Raw genomic sequence first — 20,872 nt, 5'->3', positions numbered from 1 at the left:
GACTATTACTACCAAACAAGGAAACAGAAAAATGCCACGGGACTTTTACTGAGAAAGCAAACTCCTTACCCAGCGAGAACACATTTCCATAATTCTCCAGCATCACATCCCTATAGAGGTCCCTCTGAGCAGGCTCCAAACGCTTCCACTCCTTTCGGATGAAGTACACAGCTACATCCTCAAATGTCACCAGCTCCTGAAACAACACGGTCTTGCATGCAATTTCAGGGTGAGGGATGGGACTGGCAGCACCAAATAAATAAATAAATAAGTAAGTAAGTAAGTAACGGGATGAGGCCGAATGATGCGTATCTACGAGGTGGGGGGGAGGAGGTTATGGTGCAGGAAGAGAGGAGTCCGTTATTCAGCAGGAAAGGACCATGTCCCTGATACAGCGAATCACAGTTTCGGGCACCAAATGGATGTCACTGCACAAACGTTTCCACAAAATGGTAAGGAAAAAAAGAAGGATAAAGGAAACCACAGCTCACCTGGGACTTGGCCTTTAGCAGTGCAGCTGCCAACATCTCATCCCCCAGGCTGTCCTTGTCAGAATACGCAGGAACTTTTGAGGAAGGAAGAGCTGAAAGACAATAAAAGGGTCCGTGAGTGAAGTCATCTGCTCTCTGGCCTCCGAACCCACAGTAAACTCACGGGGTCCTGGAACAATCTAGGGCCCACTCCCTCTTACACATCTAAGTTTCATTCCCCAGGGGCTGTGAAAGGTGCTTACACAGGCACATTCAGTGTGCGTCCCTCCTCCAGAGGAGGGATGTCCAAAGCCCTGTTGATGCTGCTCTCCATCTGCCCCAGGTCCCTTCCTTTCTGTCCAGTCGCTGCTTCTCAGGGAAGCAGGCCCAGTCCTCCCATTAGTGATCAGCACCTTCTTGTCCTTTCTCCCAAGCTTGGATAGAAACGTAGACATTCCTGCTCACGTCCCGTCCACCCCTCTCTGCATTTCTCAACTCAAACTCATGCATGAAGGTCTCTTAGACCAGAGGAAACCAGTAGCCTGACTGAACAGATAATGCCCATTATTCTTTCTCTTCATCCCCAAGATCAAATCTAAATACTACATGTTTCCTGTTTCTGTGCTTGATCACGTATCTTCTTCTGTAATTCTATTTTTTTTTTTTTGTAAGTAGGCTTCACGCTCAGTGCAGAGCCCAATACGGAGCTTGAACTCACCCCTGAAATCAAGACCTGAGCTGAGATTAAGAGTCGGATGCTTAACTGACCGAGCTAGCCAGGTGCCTCTTCTTTAATCCTTAAGTTAACATATTTGCCCCTTAGAGACTCTAAACCCCTAGAGACACTGGATTGTGTACAATAACCTACAGAGTTCCTTACGTGCTTCTTCCTGATAAGCATACCCTTTAGGACTGTAATTGGCTCTAAGTCAGTGGCACAGTAGATGGAAGCAAAATACAAATACTTTAATGGCTTCTACTCATTTTATCCTTTTGCCTGTGACCTACAAAGCCAAGAGCCCCCTCAAGTGCAAGCTCCTAAAGTACACAAACGAGGACTACGAAGTTGGCAGCTACCAAGCACCTGGAAGTCTGTGATTATAACGGTTTTCTTAATTCCGCATGAGGTACCAACAGCACTTCAAAAATGCCTGAGCTATAAAACCTGGTAAGTTGTACATCATTATCGTCTTTAGTCAGCTTTCCCTCCAGACTATTAGCTACTGACCTAAATGATTAGCTACCGAAAGGGAAGGACTGTGTCTCCGCTACATGTGGATTCCAGTAGCTGGCCCAGCGCCTGGTGAATAAGAGAATGCAATGGGGAATGTCTGAATGCAAGAATAAATGAATCCCTGTTGCTTACCACTCTCAAGCAGGGGCTGAGGTTCCTGAGATACGCAATCAGCCTGAGTTTCCATCGGTAGGGCCAGAAGCTCTGGGTCTCTGGTCTACTATCTGCAGACTCAGCAGGAAGAAGGTTTTGAATGAGAATGCGGAAGCACTGCAGAAGCAAAGTTCAAGGTGCAATGGTTAAAAAAAAAAACAAAACAGATGAACAACAAAAAAAAACCTCCTGGGAGCTAGTATTTCAGGTAGTCCCGAAGACTAGCAAGAGAAAAACACAGAAACTGGGACCAGCCTTCCAGATCCTGGTAAATACATACACCTGCTCCCTGTGATGAACCTGCACGGGCACCACAGAAAGGGCCCCATTCCTAGACAACATCCCACCTCTGGCTCCCACAATGTACTGAGTGATATTTGTAACGACAAAAGATGTGGAATACTGGTGTCAAATAATGACACTAACAGAATGAAACACTAAGCAACGACTGAAATAAAAAACAGAAGAAAATGAAAAAGTGTGCACACATATATTTACAAAACGTGTATGTGTTGTATCAACTTTTAAGGATGTTTAGGATAGTGCGTAAAGCTAAACATTTACAGATTCTTTTTCTTTCTATCTATCTATCAAGAGAGAGGAGGGAGGGAGGGAGGGAGGAGGGGAGAGGGGGAGAGAGAGGGAGAGAGGGAGGGAGGAGGGGAGAGGGGGAGGGAGAGAGGGAGGGAGGGAGGGAGGGAGGGAGGGAGAGAGAGAGAGAGAGGGAGGAGGGGAGAGGGGAAGAGAGTGAGAGAGAGGGAGGGAGAGGGAGGGGGAGGGAGGGGGGAGAGAGAGAGGGAGGGAGGGAGAGAGGGAGGGAGAGAGAGAGAGAGGGAGAGAGGGAGGGAGAGAGAGAGAGAGGGAGAGAGGGAGGGAGAGAGAGAGGGAGAGAGAGAGAGGGAGAGAGAGAGAGGGAGAGAGAGAGAGGGAGGAGGGGAGAGGGGGAGAGAGCGAGAGAGAGGGAGGGAGAGGGAGGGAGAGGGAGAGGGAGAGGGAGAGAGAGAGAGGGAGGGAGGAGGGGAGAGGGGGAGAGAGGGGGAGGGAGAGAGGGAGGGGGAGGGGGAGGGAGCACGAACAGGGGAGGGGCAGAGAGAGGGAGACACAGAATCCAAAGCAGGTTCTGAGCTGTTAGCACGGAGCCTGATGCAGGGCTCGAACTTAGGAGCCATGAGATCATGACCTGAGCAGAAATCGGATGCTTAACTGACTGAGCCACCCAGGCACCCCTTTGCAGATTTAAAAAAAAAACCCTCACAGACAGTAGAACTAGGAAAAAAAAATTTTACTTTATTAGGCTTCTAGCTATTGTACCAAATTTTGAGGATAAGGGGCCACGAAACAGCACCTAAATAGCAGAGATTGGAAAAACTTTTCATGAGTTTTCTGGCTCCCATTTAAAAAACCCTGGGGAAAGAACACCTGATGCCCAGAACTAGGGCAAACAGCTCAGATTAATTAAATAAGATAAATCCTTCCTCTCCTAAGATGGTCGTCTGCTTCCAGTCTCAGCCAAAGGCAGGATGCCACTGAGGGACAGGGGCTCCTTCTGTGGTCCTCGTGCAGTGTCATCACAGAGAGCAGGTGTATGTATACACCAGATCTGCAGGCCTGGTCCCCATCACCGAGAAGGCAGCAGCCAGCCTTCTTTCTATCTCCCCTTTCTCCTAATATATCTCCTTGGAGAAGAATCTAAATCCCTGACGCAGGGACCAATACTTTGTTAAGAAACATAAGCTTACTTATTACTCCCTGCTGATGTCCCACTGCTCAGTTGCTATGACCAGCAAAAGAGATCTGTTCTTTGTGGCTCGAGTGAATAAAATGAAACATCAGTATCTAGACCGAGGTTTGGATCTCAAGTGGAAGTTTCTTTTTTTTTTTTTTTTTAATGTTTATTTGTTTTTGAGACAGAGAGAGACAGAGCATGAACGGGGGAGGGTCAGAGAGAAGGAGATACAGAATCTGAAACAGGCTCCAGGCTCTGAGCTGTCAGCACAGAGCCCGACGCGGGGCTCGAACTCACGGACCGCGAGATCATGACCTGAGCTGAAGTCGGCCGCTTAACCAACTGAGCCACCCAGGCGCCCCTCAAGTGGAAGTTTCTACTGCCCTCTTGAATGCTGTGACAAGAACCAACAGACCCAGGAAAGGCGCAGCAGCTACCAGAGCTTCCTTGCACTTAGGCAAGAGAATAGAAAAAAAAAAAACACCTGGATTTCATCTACCTCCCTCTTTACATATTTGTTCGTATAACAAACAACTGTTGAGTGTACTACACTGCAAGGCCCTACTGAAAGGAGTAAAAGCACAGGAACGTAAGCGGTATCTGCTTCCTCATTATAGACCGCGGCATTCACAGAAGGCATAAAAAGGGGCGGGGCCCAGAGAGTCACTCAGAGCTCACAGAACTCTTGTCTTTGGGCACCAAGGAGGTACAGAATGCCCACCACCAAAGTCTTTACACAGAGAAAGGCACGGAATGAGGCACGGGCCAGGCCCAAGGGCAATCAAGGTGACACACCCTACTGCCACCAGAGCTCTCCTCGCTGGGTCCCTTCAACTCTGTCTCAGAGCCAGCCATCTTTTGTTCCTATCAACCAACTTTACAATTTCCAGGACTGTTTATAAGCAGACCCCTCCAACTAATCAGCTCTTAGTCCAAACTCTCTTTAAAGGAAAATCAGAGGCTCTGACTCCAGAGGAAAAAAAGTAAGCCTCCCTCCTCACAGCTGGGTTAACCAAAGCTGGAACTCAAAGGCATATTGTTGAGAACAAGTCCCCAGTGTCTGGATCAGTACACAGTGTTTCTCGTGGGAAGAAAAATCTCCATTGTGCCCCCACAGCGTCAGGTCCAGGCAGGGCCCTTCCTTGCTCTGCTGCCAACACCTCTCCCTGAAGCTGCTCCTGGGGACCGAGAAAGATGACCTGGCAGTGAGAACGAGTCATGAAAAGCTTTACCTGCTGGAATCTTTCCTTCCTTCTTTGGAGTTAGTTGCTAGAGTGGCAATTACCGGGAATTTGGAAGCCTCTGTTCAAGTTCCTGGGAATTCTAACTTTAGTTGATGCCAATGCTGCTGTGTGATTAAGGAAAAAAAATTTTTTTAAATATTCATAAACTTCATTTCTACTCAAAGAAGAAAAAAAAAAAAAGACAGAGAGAGAACATATACTAATCAATATAATTAAGACTACAACTGGTACTTGGGTTGAACCCCTAGAGAGGTGAAAGGCAACTGAAATTTCTCCAGGTCAACCTTCCACCCAGTGTAAGAAATGGCTGCCTGGCTGGCTCAGTCAGTAAAGCATGCAACTCTTGATCTCAGGGTTGTGAGTTCAAACCCCACGAAAGAAAGGAAATAAAGAAAAGAAAGAAAAGACCTTCTCAAGTTCCCAATATTCTGACAGCTAACGTGCAAGAAACTCTCAAATTCAGCAGGGAGTCTGTTTCATGGCTGCACAGCTCAGCCATCAGAGGTCTTCGGCTAGAGCTGAAAATCTATCCCCGTGGACCTTCACCTCACAGAGGCCTAGTACCCTATGGAGCTTCAAGAATAGAATCTTTTCTTTCCAGGCAACTGTTGATCAAACACTTGTAAACCACACTGATGCCCACTCTCTACAAACTTCTCTTCTTGGGGATAAATACCTTTAGCTCCTCTCATTCCATAGATTTCAGGTTCATCATCCTGCTTATCCTCCCCTGGAGTCTACAAATGCCATTCAGAACGTAAACATCCTTCTGCGTTCAATCCCACTTCAAAAGCCGATCAAATCAGGGATCTAACACAACTGAAAATGGGAGCCACACACAGCTGTACCATTCCCCGTAAGAGACTCGATTTATTGAACGCCCGTAGGATTATTCCCGGGATCTGAGTTTGCACACTCCGCTCTTTCGCCCCATTCCAGACCAAGTTCTAACTGCGAATACTTCGTTGAACTCCTCAGATCCTCAGACCCGTCTAAGTAAAAATAGACTTCCCCTGCCGCTGGCGCGAACAACCGCGTCAACAATAAATAAAAGCGTCTGGGAGAGTTACCAAGTTAGGGGCGCTGTCATCAGCTGTTCTAAAGAGAGGGACCCGTTTACAGCCATACTAGAACTTTTAAGTGCTCCAACTAGGCAAAGTCACAAAACCAGAACCAGAGCCCCTTTCCTCCCGTCCTGGCAGGGCCCCGTTTGGAGGAAGGAAGCCCCGGGGGAAGCGGAGTCCAGGACCGGCTGCGGGGGACGGAGCGGCGCGTCCCGGCGCCCTGCTCCGGGCGGGCCTGGGGGCCCCGCGGGCCGCAGCGGCGCGGACACCACCCCCTTCCCCGGCGACCACAGTCTCCGTCTCACCGCGAGCCCCGGGGGCGGACGGACTCACCCTGGGGGCAAGGACGGGAGATCTGGGGAGCCGGACAGGGGCCAGGCCGTGTCGGACCCTGTCACATACCCACACACCGGGACAGAACAAAGAACGGAAGTTCTCTCTGTTTCGCTTCCGGGTCGGCGCTTTTCACCGCCCACGCTATCCCCCGAGGCCCCTCCGCGCCCACTTGTTCTCTCTAGGAACATGGGAGGTGTTCTCCTCTCGGTGGTTTGGCGCCCTCGCCCATACCGGCCCTGGCTTTCCGGCCCGCCGCCGCGCCCCCTGTTGGCTGGGCCGGGCGAAGAGCCGCGTACCTCGGCCTCTGAGCGCGTGCTCGGGTGCCGCTGACCGCGAGCAGGCGGCGGGGGCGGCCGGGGTCTCCCACGAGCTGCCGAGGGCAGGGGAGAGCGCACCTTGCCCCAGCGACCGGGGTCCCAAGCCGACCCGCTGCAAAAAGCAAGACTTTCGAAGGATTCATCAATAGGAAAAAAAAAAAAAAAAAAAATCACCTTTAAATTCCCAAATAAACCAAGTTTATGTTTCAAAAACCAAGTTTTGTGTTTGTTTCATGTAAAAATGCCCCCTTTAAATTACTAAAATCTGAAGAAGCCATTGCAGCCCGTCAGAGAGTTACCGTAAAGACAAAACCTGCACAAGCTGATGGGAGAGAAAAGTCGGGGAAGTTACCGATGGATGCATCCGAAGAAAACAAAACAGGCGAAGCCCCCCTGCAGGTACCAAATGTGTGAAATGCTTGAAGGAATTAGGGGGAGGCTTCCCGTTTCCCTCACTTTTATGCCTTCACTGGAGGATCCCTGTAAGTGTCCGGAATCAAATCCTTACAAAAAACGAGACCTTGTGATATCCTGCGCAACGAGGGCCCTCCTGGCTCCCCTTGTAGCCCTGCCTCCCATTTGATCCCAGCTTTCACTACATCCAGTATTTATGGTGCCCATGGTCAGCTCTGCGATTGCAACAGAACTTACTCTCCACTGACTTGCAGTCTAAGAGCCATAATTTAAATAACCAATTCCAGGAAAACATGATAAGTGCTAGGGAAAGGAGACTTTCCAGAAGTGTTTGCAGGCCCTGGAGGGGAAGGGAGGTGCAACAGACAGAGGGAACAGCCAGGAAAAAGGCCTGGAGGCAGGACAGAACAATGCACTAGTAACGCATATAACTTGTGCGTGGCCTGAGAAGGGTGGGGCCCATACCCAGTCCTTCTAGACCACAGTGAGATTTTGAGCAAATACTTGGCATATCCAAGCCACTCAGTAAACTCAATACCCACCCACACCCCCCACCAAAACAAAACAAACACACACAACCCCTGTTTTTTGTTTTTTTTTTTTTGTTTTTAATCTCTTCATTCTGTTTTCTTCCACTCCTAACCTCAGGGACAAGAAGTTCAAGAGCTATGGAAGGAGGCAGTGGCAAGCAGAACAGGGAAGGGTGGAAATAGAGGGAGTCTCTTCAAAATGGGATTGTTCTGTAAAAGGTCTCCTAATGCCAATCCAAGCGGAACAGCTCTTAGACTCCCAGCACCTTCAATGCAATCAGCTCTATTACTCTGGGGCTCAGAAGTCAATTTGTAATTTACGTGGGCATTTGCCCCAGAGCCCAGCCACTTGGGTAATTCTCAGCTAGTTCTCAAATGCTACACTCTTAATGATTATTCTTCTGAGTCCATGATCTCTATAGTGCCATGAATCACCTAAGGGACTCTCAAAGCAGTCCACCAAGGTGGGAAAGAAAGTAGCTGAATTTTGTAAAGCTTTTACCTAAAACAAAGAGAAAAAATGGAGTAAAAAGGTAAGCCTTCCCAAAAGTCAATAGGAGGGCATGCACTAGTGGCCTCACTGGGGGGTTTCGTGTCAGACTATACCAGTCTTCAGACAAGGATATGAGCAACCTGGCAGGTAGGGATGGGGGATGGAGAACACAAATATTCTCAGAGAGTGTGTGTAGACAGCTAGTTTTGACAGATTCAATTTCCAGAGTCTTACATTTTCTTTTTTTTTTTTTTTAACGTTTATTTATTTTTGAGACAGAGAGAGACAGAGCATGAATGGGGGAGGGTCAGAGAGAGAGGGAGACACAGAATCTGAAACAGGCTCCAGGCTCTGAGCCATCAGCACAGAGCCTGACGCAGGGCTTGAACTCACGAACCGCAAGATCGTGACCTGAGCCGAAGTCGGACGCTTAACTGACTGAGCCACCCAGGTGCCCCCAGAGTCTTACATTTTCTATCTGTACATCTTTAAAATTGCTCCCTTGGAAAACATCCCTATGGCCAGGGTGCCCTCCTTCACAGTCATCTTCCCTCCTGGTAGAAGATAGCTAGGCTTCTTTACCCCCAAATCTTACAGTGATATATTGATCTGGGGTGTCAAATCTTTTGGGGTACCAAGCAAAAGGATTCACTTGAAATACTGCTGCCAGTAAGGATTAGGTGAACAAATCCTTTGTGATTCAAGTGGTTTCCTATTATTTCCTGTCTCAGACTATGAGTCTGGCGTTCTCTTGTCCAGCAAGAAAGCGGGCGCAGAATTAAAGAGGCTAATGTCTATGGGGAGACAAGAGCCCTGAGTAAGGGTCCTTTCTCCATATTTATTAGGATCTTGAAAGCTTAGATATGTGATGGACGTGCAGAAAGTAAAACAGTAATCATTAACTTGTGTGTGAGAGATAAAAGATCTCAGGGACACATGTTGTTAGAGGTTAGGGTCCAAACATAACCTCTCGGTGCCACACAGATGGCCATTTCCTGCAGGCCCTGCATCTGGTTATCTGTCTTTTCTAAGGACTAAGATAAATGGAGCATGCTATCCTGAGAACCATAAGTTACTCAAGATTCCATTATGGCCTGTATATCATTAGCTGTTCTCAGATGTTTTGGTCCTGTTAAGGCGGCTTTCCACCCTATGCCTTTTTAACCCATTTGTGTAAGCATACAGAATTTTTAAACCTATTTCCCATAACTTCCCTCCAGTAAAAGGAGAGGACAAAACCATTTCTGTTGTAAATCACAGTGTGATTTTGCCATGTAAAATCAACACTGCTATAACTATATTCCTTTTGCCACTCATCTCATCTATGTGGGCAGGATTTCCCAATATTTACGTCTATAAAAGCAAAAGTAGGGGGTGGTGCCTGGCTGGCTCAGTCTCTAGAGTATGCAACTCTTGATCTCTGGTTGTGCGTTGTGCGTTCAAGCCCCATGCTGGTCTTTAAAAAAAAAAAAAAGCTTTAAAAAGGAAGAAAATTTTAAAAAGAAAAAGCAAAAGTAGGAACAGATTTAATACTTTATTCTAGTAGTAGGTAATGCCCATCTAATGAGAAAAGCAAGACAGTTCCCTCAATCTCAGTGGGGTAAATTCTAATAAATATAACTTTTTGTTTATTAATCATAGATCAGATTTGTTATATGTTTATATTTTTCTCAATTGTGAAGTAATAGTTATAATGATAACCCAAACCAGGAGAAAATTTTAAAGCCTTGCATTCATACAAAATCCAGTATTAATTAAATTTGTTTATATTTAATTTTTTGCAGCAAATTATGTTAATCAGTTATCAATAAAATACTGACCTTATTTCATCTACAATCCCACACATGCTCCTCCTGATTATTTTGAAGCAAACCCCAGACATAAGTTTATCTGTAAATGTTTTGGTATAATTGCCTATATAAGGACTCTTGGAAAAATAACTGATACCATTACCACATCTAAAATATTTAATAACTTTTAAAATATTATATATGGAGCCAGTGATCAAGTTTCCCTCATTGCCTCAAAATTTTTCATTTTTTATAATCCTGTTTGAATTGTGATCCAAATAAGGTCAATGTTGAGATCAGATGATATGGATCTTAAGTTTCTTTTAATCTATGAATTCTCTTATTCATCTTATTCATCTTATTCATCTTATTTTTCTTCCTTGCGATTTAATAAAAAGGATGATTTATCCTGCAGTTTCCCACTGTCTGCAGTCACCTGTCTCACTGCATTGTCCTATAACATGTTCTTCAGGCCCTTATATTTCCTATAAATTGGTGATTAGATCTATATCAGAGGCTAAAAGAGTTTAAATTTCTATACTTTAGTTTTATGAATTTTGAATACAATTTTAATTTTTTGTTTCAGTCAACTTTTGCATCTGCAATCAGAGGCATGAATATACATAAAAGACTTTATCTCACTATATATGGGGTGTATACTTCAGGTTTGTGCACTTGCTATTTGTATGTTATACTTCAATCAACAATAACAAAATAACTGTCCCCCATAAAGCCTCTTAAATATGCACCCAGAAAACACTTGAAAATACAATTTCTAATCTATTTAAAAATATTCCACTATTAGTGGCTGGAATTATTTTGTGTATCTGTCTACTTCTCATTATCAGTATTCCCTCTCCTCCAGCCCTCACCAGTCTCTGAGAGCAGGGACACTGACTGTCTCATCTGGCACGGGAATCCTCCAAAATCTAGAACTGCCTGACACTTAGCAGGTGTTCAACAACAACTGTGCAACAACTAACAAATAAGGAAGTAAATATTTATGGAATTCTTTGTTTCCTTCCAATATGCCCTCAAATATATGTAAACTATGCCCCAGATATTGCATGGGACATTATTATTATTATATTAAAAATTATTTGTTGCTCACCTGAAACTCAAATTTAACAGGTCACCCTGCATTTAATCTGGCAACCTCATCTCCACTGAAACTGTACTTGTTGAAATCAAGGGGAGTGATATTTAGCTCACTTCCCTGAATTCGTAATACATGCGTTCACATTCTTCTTTGAGTTAATAGAATTCTGCAGCTCCCGCGGGAATAAGTAGGTACACTTCCTTTACCCTAATTCTTTAATTTGACAGGATCTTAAGAAATGTAACTTTAGTGACTTTGGGACCTTATGGGATCTTCCATTCTTTCATGTTAGTAAAACCATGAAGTTCTTAAGGAGACTTAAATTTGTATTTGCCTATTTTGCATGGCTTTGCCTAACTCAAGATTGAAACTTACAGTCTTTTTGCTGTTTCCTTTGAGTCAGAAAATACTTCCTCATCGATTATTTTAAATTATTAATTTCTATCCTCATCAATATTGTAAAGTAGTCCATAATACCAATGTGTTTGAATAACAAGAATCAACAGAACTACTTCTCATTCTGGAAGAGATTCCAATGGCCATTCTTTTATTATTATTAGTTTTACTGTTTATTTTTGAGAGACACAGACAGACAGACAGACAGACAGACAGACAGAAGGTGAGTTAGGGAGGGGCAGAGAAGACACACAGAATCCAAAGCAGGCTCCAGGCTGTCAGGACGTGGGGCTTGAACTTATGATCTTGAGTTTATGACCTGAGGTGAAGTCAGACACATAACCAACTGACTGAGCCACCCAGGTGCCCCTCCAATGGCCATTCTTTTAGAACACTTGATACCAACTTTTTTATTTTTGTTAATCATTGTAGACTCTGGCTTTTTAGACTAAATATATGACAATCAACCTCAGCCAATATTCTCTTTGATGCTCAAATTGTCACTATTTTGGCCAATGTGAACTCATTTTAGGTTGATCCTTATGTCATTTCAATATAACCTCATTAAATATGAAAGCTTTTGGTACAACAAAATTGGCAGGCTCACCTTATTTTTCTCTTTGTAAAACTAGCTATTTCTCCAAGGAACACTGGTGCAGGGTTAAGGAAAAAGAAAAATATTCATCTCGGGGTTCCCGTTATTTCTGGGTAGTTGCTCATGGACAGAAATTTAAAAAGATAGGTATTAAATTTTTCTTATTGTAAAGAAATGAGTTAATGTTCATACTGCCAATCCAGTTTTACTTAAATTCTTAATTCCACAACTATACTCCTTCCTTTACCTTTTATTGGAATACCATCTTCATTCTTTAAAAATGTTTGAGTGCAGGCACCTGTACACACACGCACGGTGAGCAGGGGAGGGGCAGAGAGAGAGGGACAAAGAGAGAAACTCAAGCAGGCTCCCCCCTATCAGCGCAGAGCCCCTGGGGCTCGATCCCGCTCATCTCGAGATCACGACCTGAGTGGAAATCAGGAGTTGGATGCTTAACCGACTGAGCCACTCAGGAGCCCCTGATTTGTTATTATTTAAATAAATGCCATTAAAAATAAAGTACTGGGAAAATACTATGAAAAGTATATATACAAAATTTGAGGGGCACGTGGGTGGCTCAGTCGATTAAGCTTCTGACTCTTGATTTTGACTCAGGTCATGATCTCATGGTCATGGGACCAAGCCCTGTGTCAGGCTCTGTGCTGGGTGTGGAGCCTGATTGAGATTCTCTCTCTCCCTTTCTCTCTGCCCCTCCCCTGCTCGCACTTGCTATCAAAAAAAAATTTTTAGGGGCGCCTGGGTGGCGCAGTCGGTTAAGCGTCCGACTTCAGCCAGGTCACGATCTCGCGGTCCGTGAGTTCGAGCCCCGCGTCAGGCTCTGGGCTGATGGCTCGGAGCCTGGAGCCTGTTTCCGATTCTGTGTCTCCCTCTCTCTCTGACCCTCCCCCGTTCATGCTCTGTCTCTCTCTGTCCCAAAAATAAATAAAAAACGTTGAAAAAAAAAAATTTAAAAAAAAAAAAAAAATTTTTTAGAAATATTCTAACACATGACAGAAAAGGTCCTAAGGTTTTTAACATATAAAGAGCTTTCATAAATCAAGAAGACAAAGACGAACAACTCAACAGAAACAAGACAAAGAATACAAGGAGACATTTCACAAAAAGAAAAGCAACTGGCCAATAAAGATAAGAAAAACACATGTTCACCATCACACATTTTATTTTTTTTTTAATTTTTTTTTTTTTTTAACGTTTATTTATTTTTGAGACAGAGAGAGACAGAGCATGAACAGGGGAGGGGCAGAGAGAGAGGGGGAGACACAGAATCTGAAACAGGCTCCGGGCTCTGAGCGGTCAGCACAGAGCCCGACATGGGGCTCGAACTCACGGGCCGTGATATCATGACCTGAGCCGAAGTCGGCCGCTTAACGGACCAAGCCACCCAGGCGCCCCACCATCACACATTTTAAAAATTAAAATGAGATATTTTCTATTAGCTTGGTATAAATTTAAAGTTTATATATATATACCTTTAATAAGTTATATATTTAAGGTATGTAACATGGTAAATTTTGTGTATTTTACAACTTTAAAAAGTTGGAAAAAATGATTGAAATGTGTGTACTGGCTGATATCACAAATGTAGTATTAGAGTCAAAATTGGCTTATTCATCTAAAATCATGTTTTTGTATCATACACTTTATTAATTTTTTTTAATGTTTATTTTTAAGACAGCAATAGAGCGTGAGTGGGGGAGGGGCAGACAGGGGGAGACACAGAATCTGAAGCAGGCTCCAGGCTCTGAGCTGTCAGCACAGAGACCCATGCAGGGCTTGAATTAATGAACCGTAAGATCATGACCTGACGTTTAACCAACTGCGCCAGCCACCCAGGTGCCCTTTGTATCATATACTTGAACTATATTTTAAGTCACTGTAGGTAGACTAGCTGGGGTGAAATTAAGCCATTACATAGAAATGTGGAGACCACTGTGTTATTTCCTATCTCAAGATAGGTATCACCTTTCTCTCTCCTAGTAGTGGACAGTCTCCACCAAAGAGAAGGGCTGTAAGAGCTGCTGCCCTGATTCCAGGCTAGCCCTTAAGAGATTATTCTAGAAGAATGGATAAAGTCACAACGTGTTTCCTGGGATGCACAAAGCTGACACCTCATCAGCATATATATATTCTATTGGTGTAACTGAGTCCCCTCGATTCATCAGATCACCGTGTTTGGGGAGACAAAGGGTTGGAAGGACTGCTGCCCACAAATGCCAGGGGTAAGACTGCCAGGTAAGATGCAGGATGCCCGGGGAAATTTGAATTTCAGATACACACTGAATAAATTTTTTAGTAGAAGTATGCCCCAAATGTTATTTATCTAGAATCCAAATGTAAGTCCTATAAGTTTATCTGTGTGATATGGGGGGCGGCATGCTCACAAGCATCTTCAGACCAAGACAGTCTCAAAGCCCCCTGGGGGCAGTGTTCTTCCTGGCCCACCAGGATTCAACCACTCTCCTAGAGCTAAGCAGGCACTCCACCTAACCACAGGTGGGCACTGAGACTCGAGCAGAGCTCCCGTATTCCCAGTTTCTCCCATTTGTTAGCTTGTTCTGTTCAGTAGATTTGAGCTGTAGTTCCCTACAGAAGCCCATTATTGGCTTTTCTCCCCCCTTCCCTTCCTGCTCCCTCACACCTGGCTTTCTTGAATCACCTCCCTAAATAAACTCTAGGCCTTCAAGTCCTTGTATCAGACTGTTTTAGGGAAATCCAAACTGTTAACAGTCAGTGCTGGAAGTGGCCCTTGAAACCGAGCCATCAGGATGAGACTTTGGGACAGGTCACTCACTGGTCAGATGGTTAGTAAGAGGAGCCTGGTAACGAGTGCAGTAGTGATAACCCTGGCATGCTATACCATGGAATTACCAAGATTCTCACTAGTTCTAGCAAGAGATGAGGTACAGGTAGAAGGGGAAGCGTTAGCTTCTGGAATAGTCCCAGAACTTGAACATTACCGGGATAGTGGCAATTATTAGGACCGTGGAGTTTCTCAAGCTTTGAAGAAAGAAAATTATAGGCTTAGCTCAGCCAACTATCACTTCAGGGCATGTTGTGGAAGCCAAAGTCACCCATGGGAGGGATCAGTGATCCCATCTGCAGCGAGAGCAGACTGGCCTGAAAACCAGGCACACAGTTTATTGTGAGGGGGTGAGAACTCCAAAGAAAGCTAAATGCAAAACCTTGCCAAGTCATTTATGCCAAAATTCTGGGCCCTGATTGGGAAAGATTCAGATCCTGATGCATGGGACATCTGGGTAGGTGTGTCTGAGGACCCTCAACCCCCAAATTCCCCAGAACCCTCCAGCCTAAGAGACACATCTCCCTTCCCCCCTGCTGTAAGAGAGTAGCTTCTTTGTGCTTGGAGACTGTGCAAAAATCTCACCTGACGACAGTCAGGGAACAGACAGTATGGGCTAGAAGGAATCCTGTTGTATATTATTGACTTGCAGAGTTTAGAAGGAAGTTTCAGAGTCAGATTTTCAGACTTCGGTAAAGGCAGAATATATATACACAATCAAAATGCACACGAGGCTGATGAATGTTTCCAATGATGAAAAAATGTGTCCAGTGTGCAGAAAAAAAAATTAAGCGCAACACAGCCCAAGGTACTCTAGCTGCTCTACCCTGACTTCCCAATACGCACCTTCACAAGCACTGAAAGTTCCAATGACCTCAAATCCAAATCTTCCAAGAGCTACAACCAGGCAGGAACAGTTTCCTCTCTCTAGAATAGTGTTCAATAACCGACATACCATTTATTTGAACAGTCCTGAGGCATTACAAGATGTTACAAGTTTATTCCAAATCAGATTAAATTGTGCTCAGGTGGCTCAATTCTTTACAAATCATACTTCTTGAATATATGTTAAAACAGTTAAACAGTTTCAGTGTTTCTTCCTTAATTATATTGGATATACTCAGCTTAACTATACAAAAGGCAATGCCGGCCTGGTTCAGGAGACCCAAAGTGTGGTGGGGGACCCCGTCCCAGCGAGCTGGCCAGTGGGCAGTGAGTACCCTGATGCCCTCCAGCACCTCCTTCCCACTGTGCCAACACCCAAGCACTCATTCCTCAGGCACCCTTGACGTTGAGTGAAACAAAATCTACCACTAGAGTTTATAGCGCAATTACTAGGCTTCTCCCTAGGATCCGTATGCTAAAACTTGAAAAATCAAAAACCACTCAGAGAGCATGCTCAACACTTAAAGCACTTCTCCCTCTCCAGTGTGGACCCTCTGATGTTTGGAAAGATTGGACTTACTACAGAAGGTTTTTCCACAATGATTACACCAATAGGGCTTCTCCCCAGTATGGATTCTATGATGTTTATTAAAATTTGAGCTGTGGTTGAAGGCTTTCCCACACTCCTTACATTTATATGGCTTCTCTCCAGTGTGGAGTCTCTGGTGTGAACTAAGACCCGCGTGCTGACTAAAGCTCTTCCCGCACTCGTTACACTGGTAAGGTTTCTCCCCAGTGTGTATCCGGTAGTGTCGAATGAGGCTGCCTTTACCACTGAAAGCTTTCCCACAATCTTTACACTGATATGGTGCCTCTTCAGTGTGCATTCGCTGATGTTTAAGGAGGTCTGAGCTCTGACCAAAGGCTTTCCCACACTTACAGTCATAGGGCCGGTCCACCAAGTGTGTTCTGTAATGAAGGGTGAGGTTTGAACTGTGGCTGAAAGCTTTCCCACATTTGGTGCACACATATGGTTTCTCCCCAGTGTGTGTTCTCCGGTGTTTAGTAAGATTTGAGCTATTACTAAAGGCCTTTCCGCACTCGGCACAAATGTAACGCCTCTCTCCTGGGGTAGGTTTCGTGGGAACCAATTCTCTGCCTTTCTTAGAACCTTTGTCTAGGAGAGGAGTTTTTGTTCCTCTTTCCTTTTCAATGTTTACCCACTGCCTTTCTAACCTGGACTCACATTTACTGGCAATAATCACAGGAATAATATCCCTTTTGAATTCTTGAGATTCTTCAGAACTTTTCTGCTTCTCTGTTGATTCCTCATTCTGGGTGTTCGATTTATGATCTGAAACAATAAGTAGAAAAAGAACATGTCAGTTGTGTTGTGTTCTGAGAAGCAACTGTTAAAGGAGAAATTGAAATGTCACATGATGTGGATGGGTTTTAAAGGGTGACCAAGTATCGCTCTGTGAGAGGTCACAGTATCACAGATACACGAAGTCACCATCAGATCTAGTATACAGTACCAGGCTTTCACACAAGGCCGCGACTAGTAGTTGTTAGGATATAACAAGTACACAGCCTTCTCTGCCAGGAGAAGATCTTCACATAAAGAGGGCAGTAAGGCAAAACCAGGCTGCTGGGACAGCAGCAAAGGAGATGGTGATGCCCAGGCAGAAAGAAACAAGTAAGAAATATTACTGAATGGTTGAAGTTGAGTAAGGAAAATAAAAAGGGTAATAAAGGAGACCAGGCTAGTGGCAAACTCACCTTCTCACAGAAGTGGAAAAGCAACAAAAGAGGACATTCGGTCCATATTCGATCATTCTAGTCCCAGATCATTATTCATTTATTTTTTTTTTTTTTTTAATTTTTTTTTAACGTTTATTTATTTTTGAGACAGAGAGAGACAGAGGATGAATGGGGAGGGTCAGAGAGAGGGAGACACAGAATCTGAAACAGGCTCCAGGCTCCGAGCTGTCAGCACAGAGCCCGACGCGGGGCTCGAACTCACAGACCGTGAGATCATGACCTGAGCCGAAGTCGGCCGCTCAACCGACTGAGCCACCCAGGCGCCCCTCATTATTCATTTAAATGAAAGTGCTAACTTCCCATTAGAGTTTGACTCTCATCATGTAACCTACAGTGGCTATGTCTTACAATTCTTTTAGTTCTAAAGTTAATACTCCTGAAATTATATTGAAGCAATATATCTTCTTTAGAGCACTGCACTAGGCAGCAACACTTACAAGTCCATCTAATCTGTCCACATACATGGAAAAGGGGACTAAGAGAAATCCACACTGAACCACGGGCTCCCTCTGAGAACTGTCAGCCCTCCGTGAGTACAAGAGCCTCAATCAACAAGGTACTTTCCTCTCAGCCCCTTCCCTGGTCCCTGGCTCTCTCTCTCCACTCAACCCATCTATTTCCTTCCACGTTCACCCCCTACTTCCTGTCTGCTGGGGACCCCAGCAGCAGTAGATAAAAGTCCCTTTCATTCTCTGTGATGAGCAGTCACACTTGGCTACATGTACAGATTTTCCCTAAAGTTGCCATGTACTATGTGTAGGAAATAAGTAACTTAATACATAAGCTAAAAAAAATTTTTTTTAAGTTTATTTACTTATTTTGAGAGAGAGGCAGAGAGAGAGAGGGAAAGAATCCCAAGCAAGCTCCATGCTATTAGCACAGAGCCTGATGCAGGGCTCGATCTCATGAAGTGTGAGACCATGACCTGAGCTGAAATCAAGAGTCAGATGCTTAACCAAATGAGCCACCCACGTGCCTCTAAGCTAAAAATTTTAAATAGCCTTATGAACTGGAAGCTGAAAAGAATTTACCAGGGACCATTTCTGCATAATCCAATGCTGACGTTAACAGGTTCACCCAATTATTAACAATATTAACAAATAAACAAGCATCATCTCTTACTGGTTCATTCAACCTGTCACACCTCTGTGAACAGTCTCCTTTTTTACATTTTTAAAATGTTTATTTATTTTGAAAGAGAGAGAGAGAGAGAGAGGGAGGGAGAGAGGGAGAGAAAGCACTACTGGGGAGAGGCAGAGAGAGAGAATCCCAAGCAGGCTCCTCACTGCCACCACAGAGTCCAACGTGGGGCCTGATCCCATGAATCATGAAATCATGACCTGAGCTAAAATCAAGAGTGGGGGACAGACTGAGCCACCCAGGGGCCCCGAACAGTCCCTTTTTTAAACTCACTTGAACCCACCCTTTCAAGAGAAGAGGATGTCATGTTCCCTTGCTAGGACTCTGGCTGAGATGCACCTAGGGATGAAAGGCACTCAGGCACTCATTCTGCCTCTGCAGCCAGACCAGGCAAGTCAGTGTAGGGCACTGCCTTGCAACCGGGGATTAGAATTATTCTGTTTCTTTCACCACAAAGGCCCGGGGCACCAAGCAGGTGGCATGACAGACAGCCCCTACCTTGACTCTGTTTCAGCTCTGGAGTGAAATCCTGCTCTTCCCCAGTCTCCTGAATGTACAAGGGCTCCCAAGCTTCGCATCTGTGACTGGTCTCCACAGACTGGGGCTGCACACTGCTTGGAAACTTTGCCGTTCCTGAAGAGGACCTCTTCTCCCACATCTGTTTCTGCTCATTTGGAGGCGGTGAGGCCTAGAGACAATGAGGAATGATGGAGTTTATGCACAGCTCACCTTGGAACTACAATGGGTCTGAACTACCCAGGTCCACTTAAACACGCATCTCTTTTTTGAGACATACAATATAGTAAATGTGTCTCTTATGATTTTCTTAAGGCTTTCCTTTCTCTAGTTTACTTTACTACAAGAATGTAGCATAGAATACATATAACATACAAAGTAAGTGTTAATTGACCATTTATGTTATTGGTAAGGCTTCTGGTCAACAGTAGACTATTTAGAAGTTTCAGGGGAATCCAAAGTTATATTGGGATCCTCAAATGCACATGTCCTGGGGAGGCGGGGCTGACACCCCTAACCTCTGTGTGGTTCAAGGGTCAACTGCAGAATGAAAGAACACCAGGAGAGCTAACATACAACCTCTAAGGGAAAAAAAAAGGAAACCCATCCATCTCATTCAACTCCCATAGCTAAAGATCAATACTGGACGGTAGAAGAAATACAGGAGGAAACACAGTGTAAGTCAGCAGAAACTTCCATTCAGCTACTCTCATTGGATGGACAAACCCAGCCTGCCCCGAATGCTATGCTCTCAATCTCATGGCAGAAAAGGTCTCCCCAGCCTACCTGCTGCCCTGGCTCGTCCAGTTCTCGCTCCAGATCTTCTAGGAGAGTGACGGCCTCTTCAGCGCTCTCCGGGCAGTGCTCCTGCACCCAGGCCTGGAGCTCCTGGGGCAGGATGCTCAGGAACTGCTCCAGCACCAGCAGCTCCAGGATCTGCTCCTTGGTGTGGATCTCGGGCCTCAGCCACTCACAGCAGAGCACCCGGAGCTGGCTCAGGGCCTCCCGGGGGCCAGGTGTGTCATGGTACCCAAACTGCCGGAAGCGCTGGCGGAACACCTCCAGGCTAGGAAGGCACTTCCCTTCCTCTTCCTCATCTTTAACCACCACAGGCCCCCTCTCCCGTGGAGGCCGAGGAACCCGAACTGCAGCCATGCCTAAAACCTTGGTCATCGCACAGATTCCAGAAACAGCCTCACTACGGATGGGACTGTGTGGAGCAGGAATAGTGGTTCCTTTGGGTTTCTGGATCTTTAGGGCTACACGTTAAACCTGAGAAAATATGGTTACCATAAATTACAAAAAGAAAAAAAGGATGCTTTTTAGGTCTTTACAGCCACACTGTCAACACAACAAATTGTGGAAATTATGGCCACCACAGAACTATCACACAAAATAATTGCCCAAAATCATTCAAGAGTCAGCTCAGGATATCCTACTTCAATTTTACTGTCTCCACTCTGATAAAAAGTACACTATGGCATAATTTTAAAATTAAATTTATTATTTTTTAAAATTTTAATTTGTACATAATTTTTTTTTAATTTGAGAGAGAGAGAGAGAGAGAGAGACACTGAACACAGTGGGGAGAGGAACAGAGGGAGAGAGAATCTCAAGCAGGCTCCATGCTCAGTGTGGAGCCCAATGTGGGGCTGGATCCCACAACACTGGGATCATGTGTTAGCTCAGCTGAGATCAACAGTGGGATGCTCAACCAACTGAGCCACCCAGGGACCCCTAAAATTAAATTTAAATTAACTTGGCTCTAAGACCTGTTTCAGAATCTTACAACTCCTGAGATTTCAACAGGATACCTACAGGCCAACTG

The 20,872-nt window shown here is 44.9% G+C and overlaps 1 protein-coding gene across 11 annotated transcripts in view; it reads right to left on the bottom strand.

Annotated features, from left to right (window-relative positions):
* LOC132675834 (zinc finger and SCAN domain-containing protein 21) overlaps positions 1–20,872 on the bottom strand; it is a 37,270-nt gene that overhangs the window by 7,630 nt on the left and 8,768 nt on the right. For 4 of the 11 annotated variants that reach the window (XM_078439846.2, XM_081791686.1, XM_081791685.1 and 1 more), the window contains 3 exons: positions 19,831–20,316; positions 19,027–19,216; positions 15,659–16,921 (listed from right to left, as the gene is read on the bottom strand). In XM_078439846.2, the coding sequence (XP_078295972.1) occupies positions 16,089–16,921; positions 19,027–19,216; positions 19,831–20,217 (1,410 nt within the window). In that variant the 5' untranslated portion in view covers positions 20,218–20,316 and the 3' untranslated portion in view covers positions 15,659–16,088. Of the gene's footprint in view, positions 1–69; positions 197–491; positions 584–1,836; positions 1,975–4,815; positions 4,932–5,897; positions 6,192–6,224; positions 6,340–15,658; positions 16,922–19,026; positions 19,217–19,830; positions 20,317–20,872 lie in introns of those variants that run through there. The other 7 variants (XM_078439850.2, XM_078439849.2, XM_078439852.2 and 4 more) reach the window with 7 other exon arrangements.

The sequence above is a fragment of the Panthera onca genome, chromosome E3, assembly GCF_046562875.1.
Source record: "Panthera onca isolate mPanOnc1 chromosome E3, mPanOnc1 haplotype 2, whole genome shotgun sequence".
Taxonomy (NCBI): domain Eukaryota; kingdom Metazoa; phylum Chordata; class Mammalia; order Carnivora; family Felidae; genus Panthera; species Panthera onca.
This window is presented reverse-complemented; position numbering and strand designations above follow the sequence as displayed.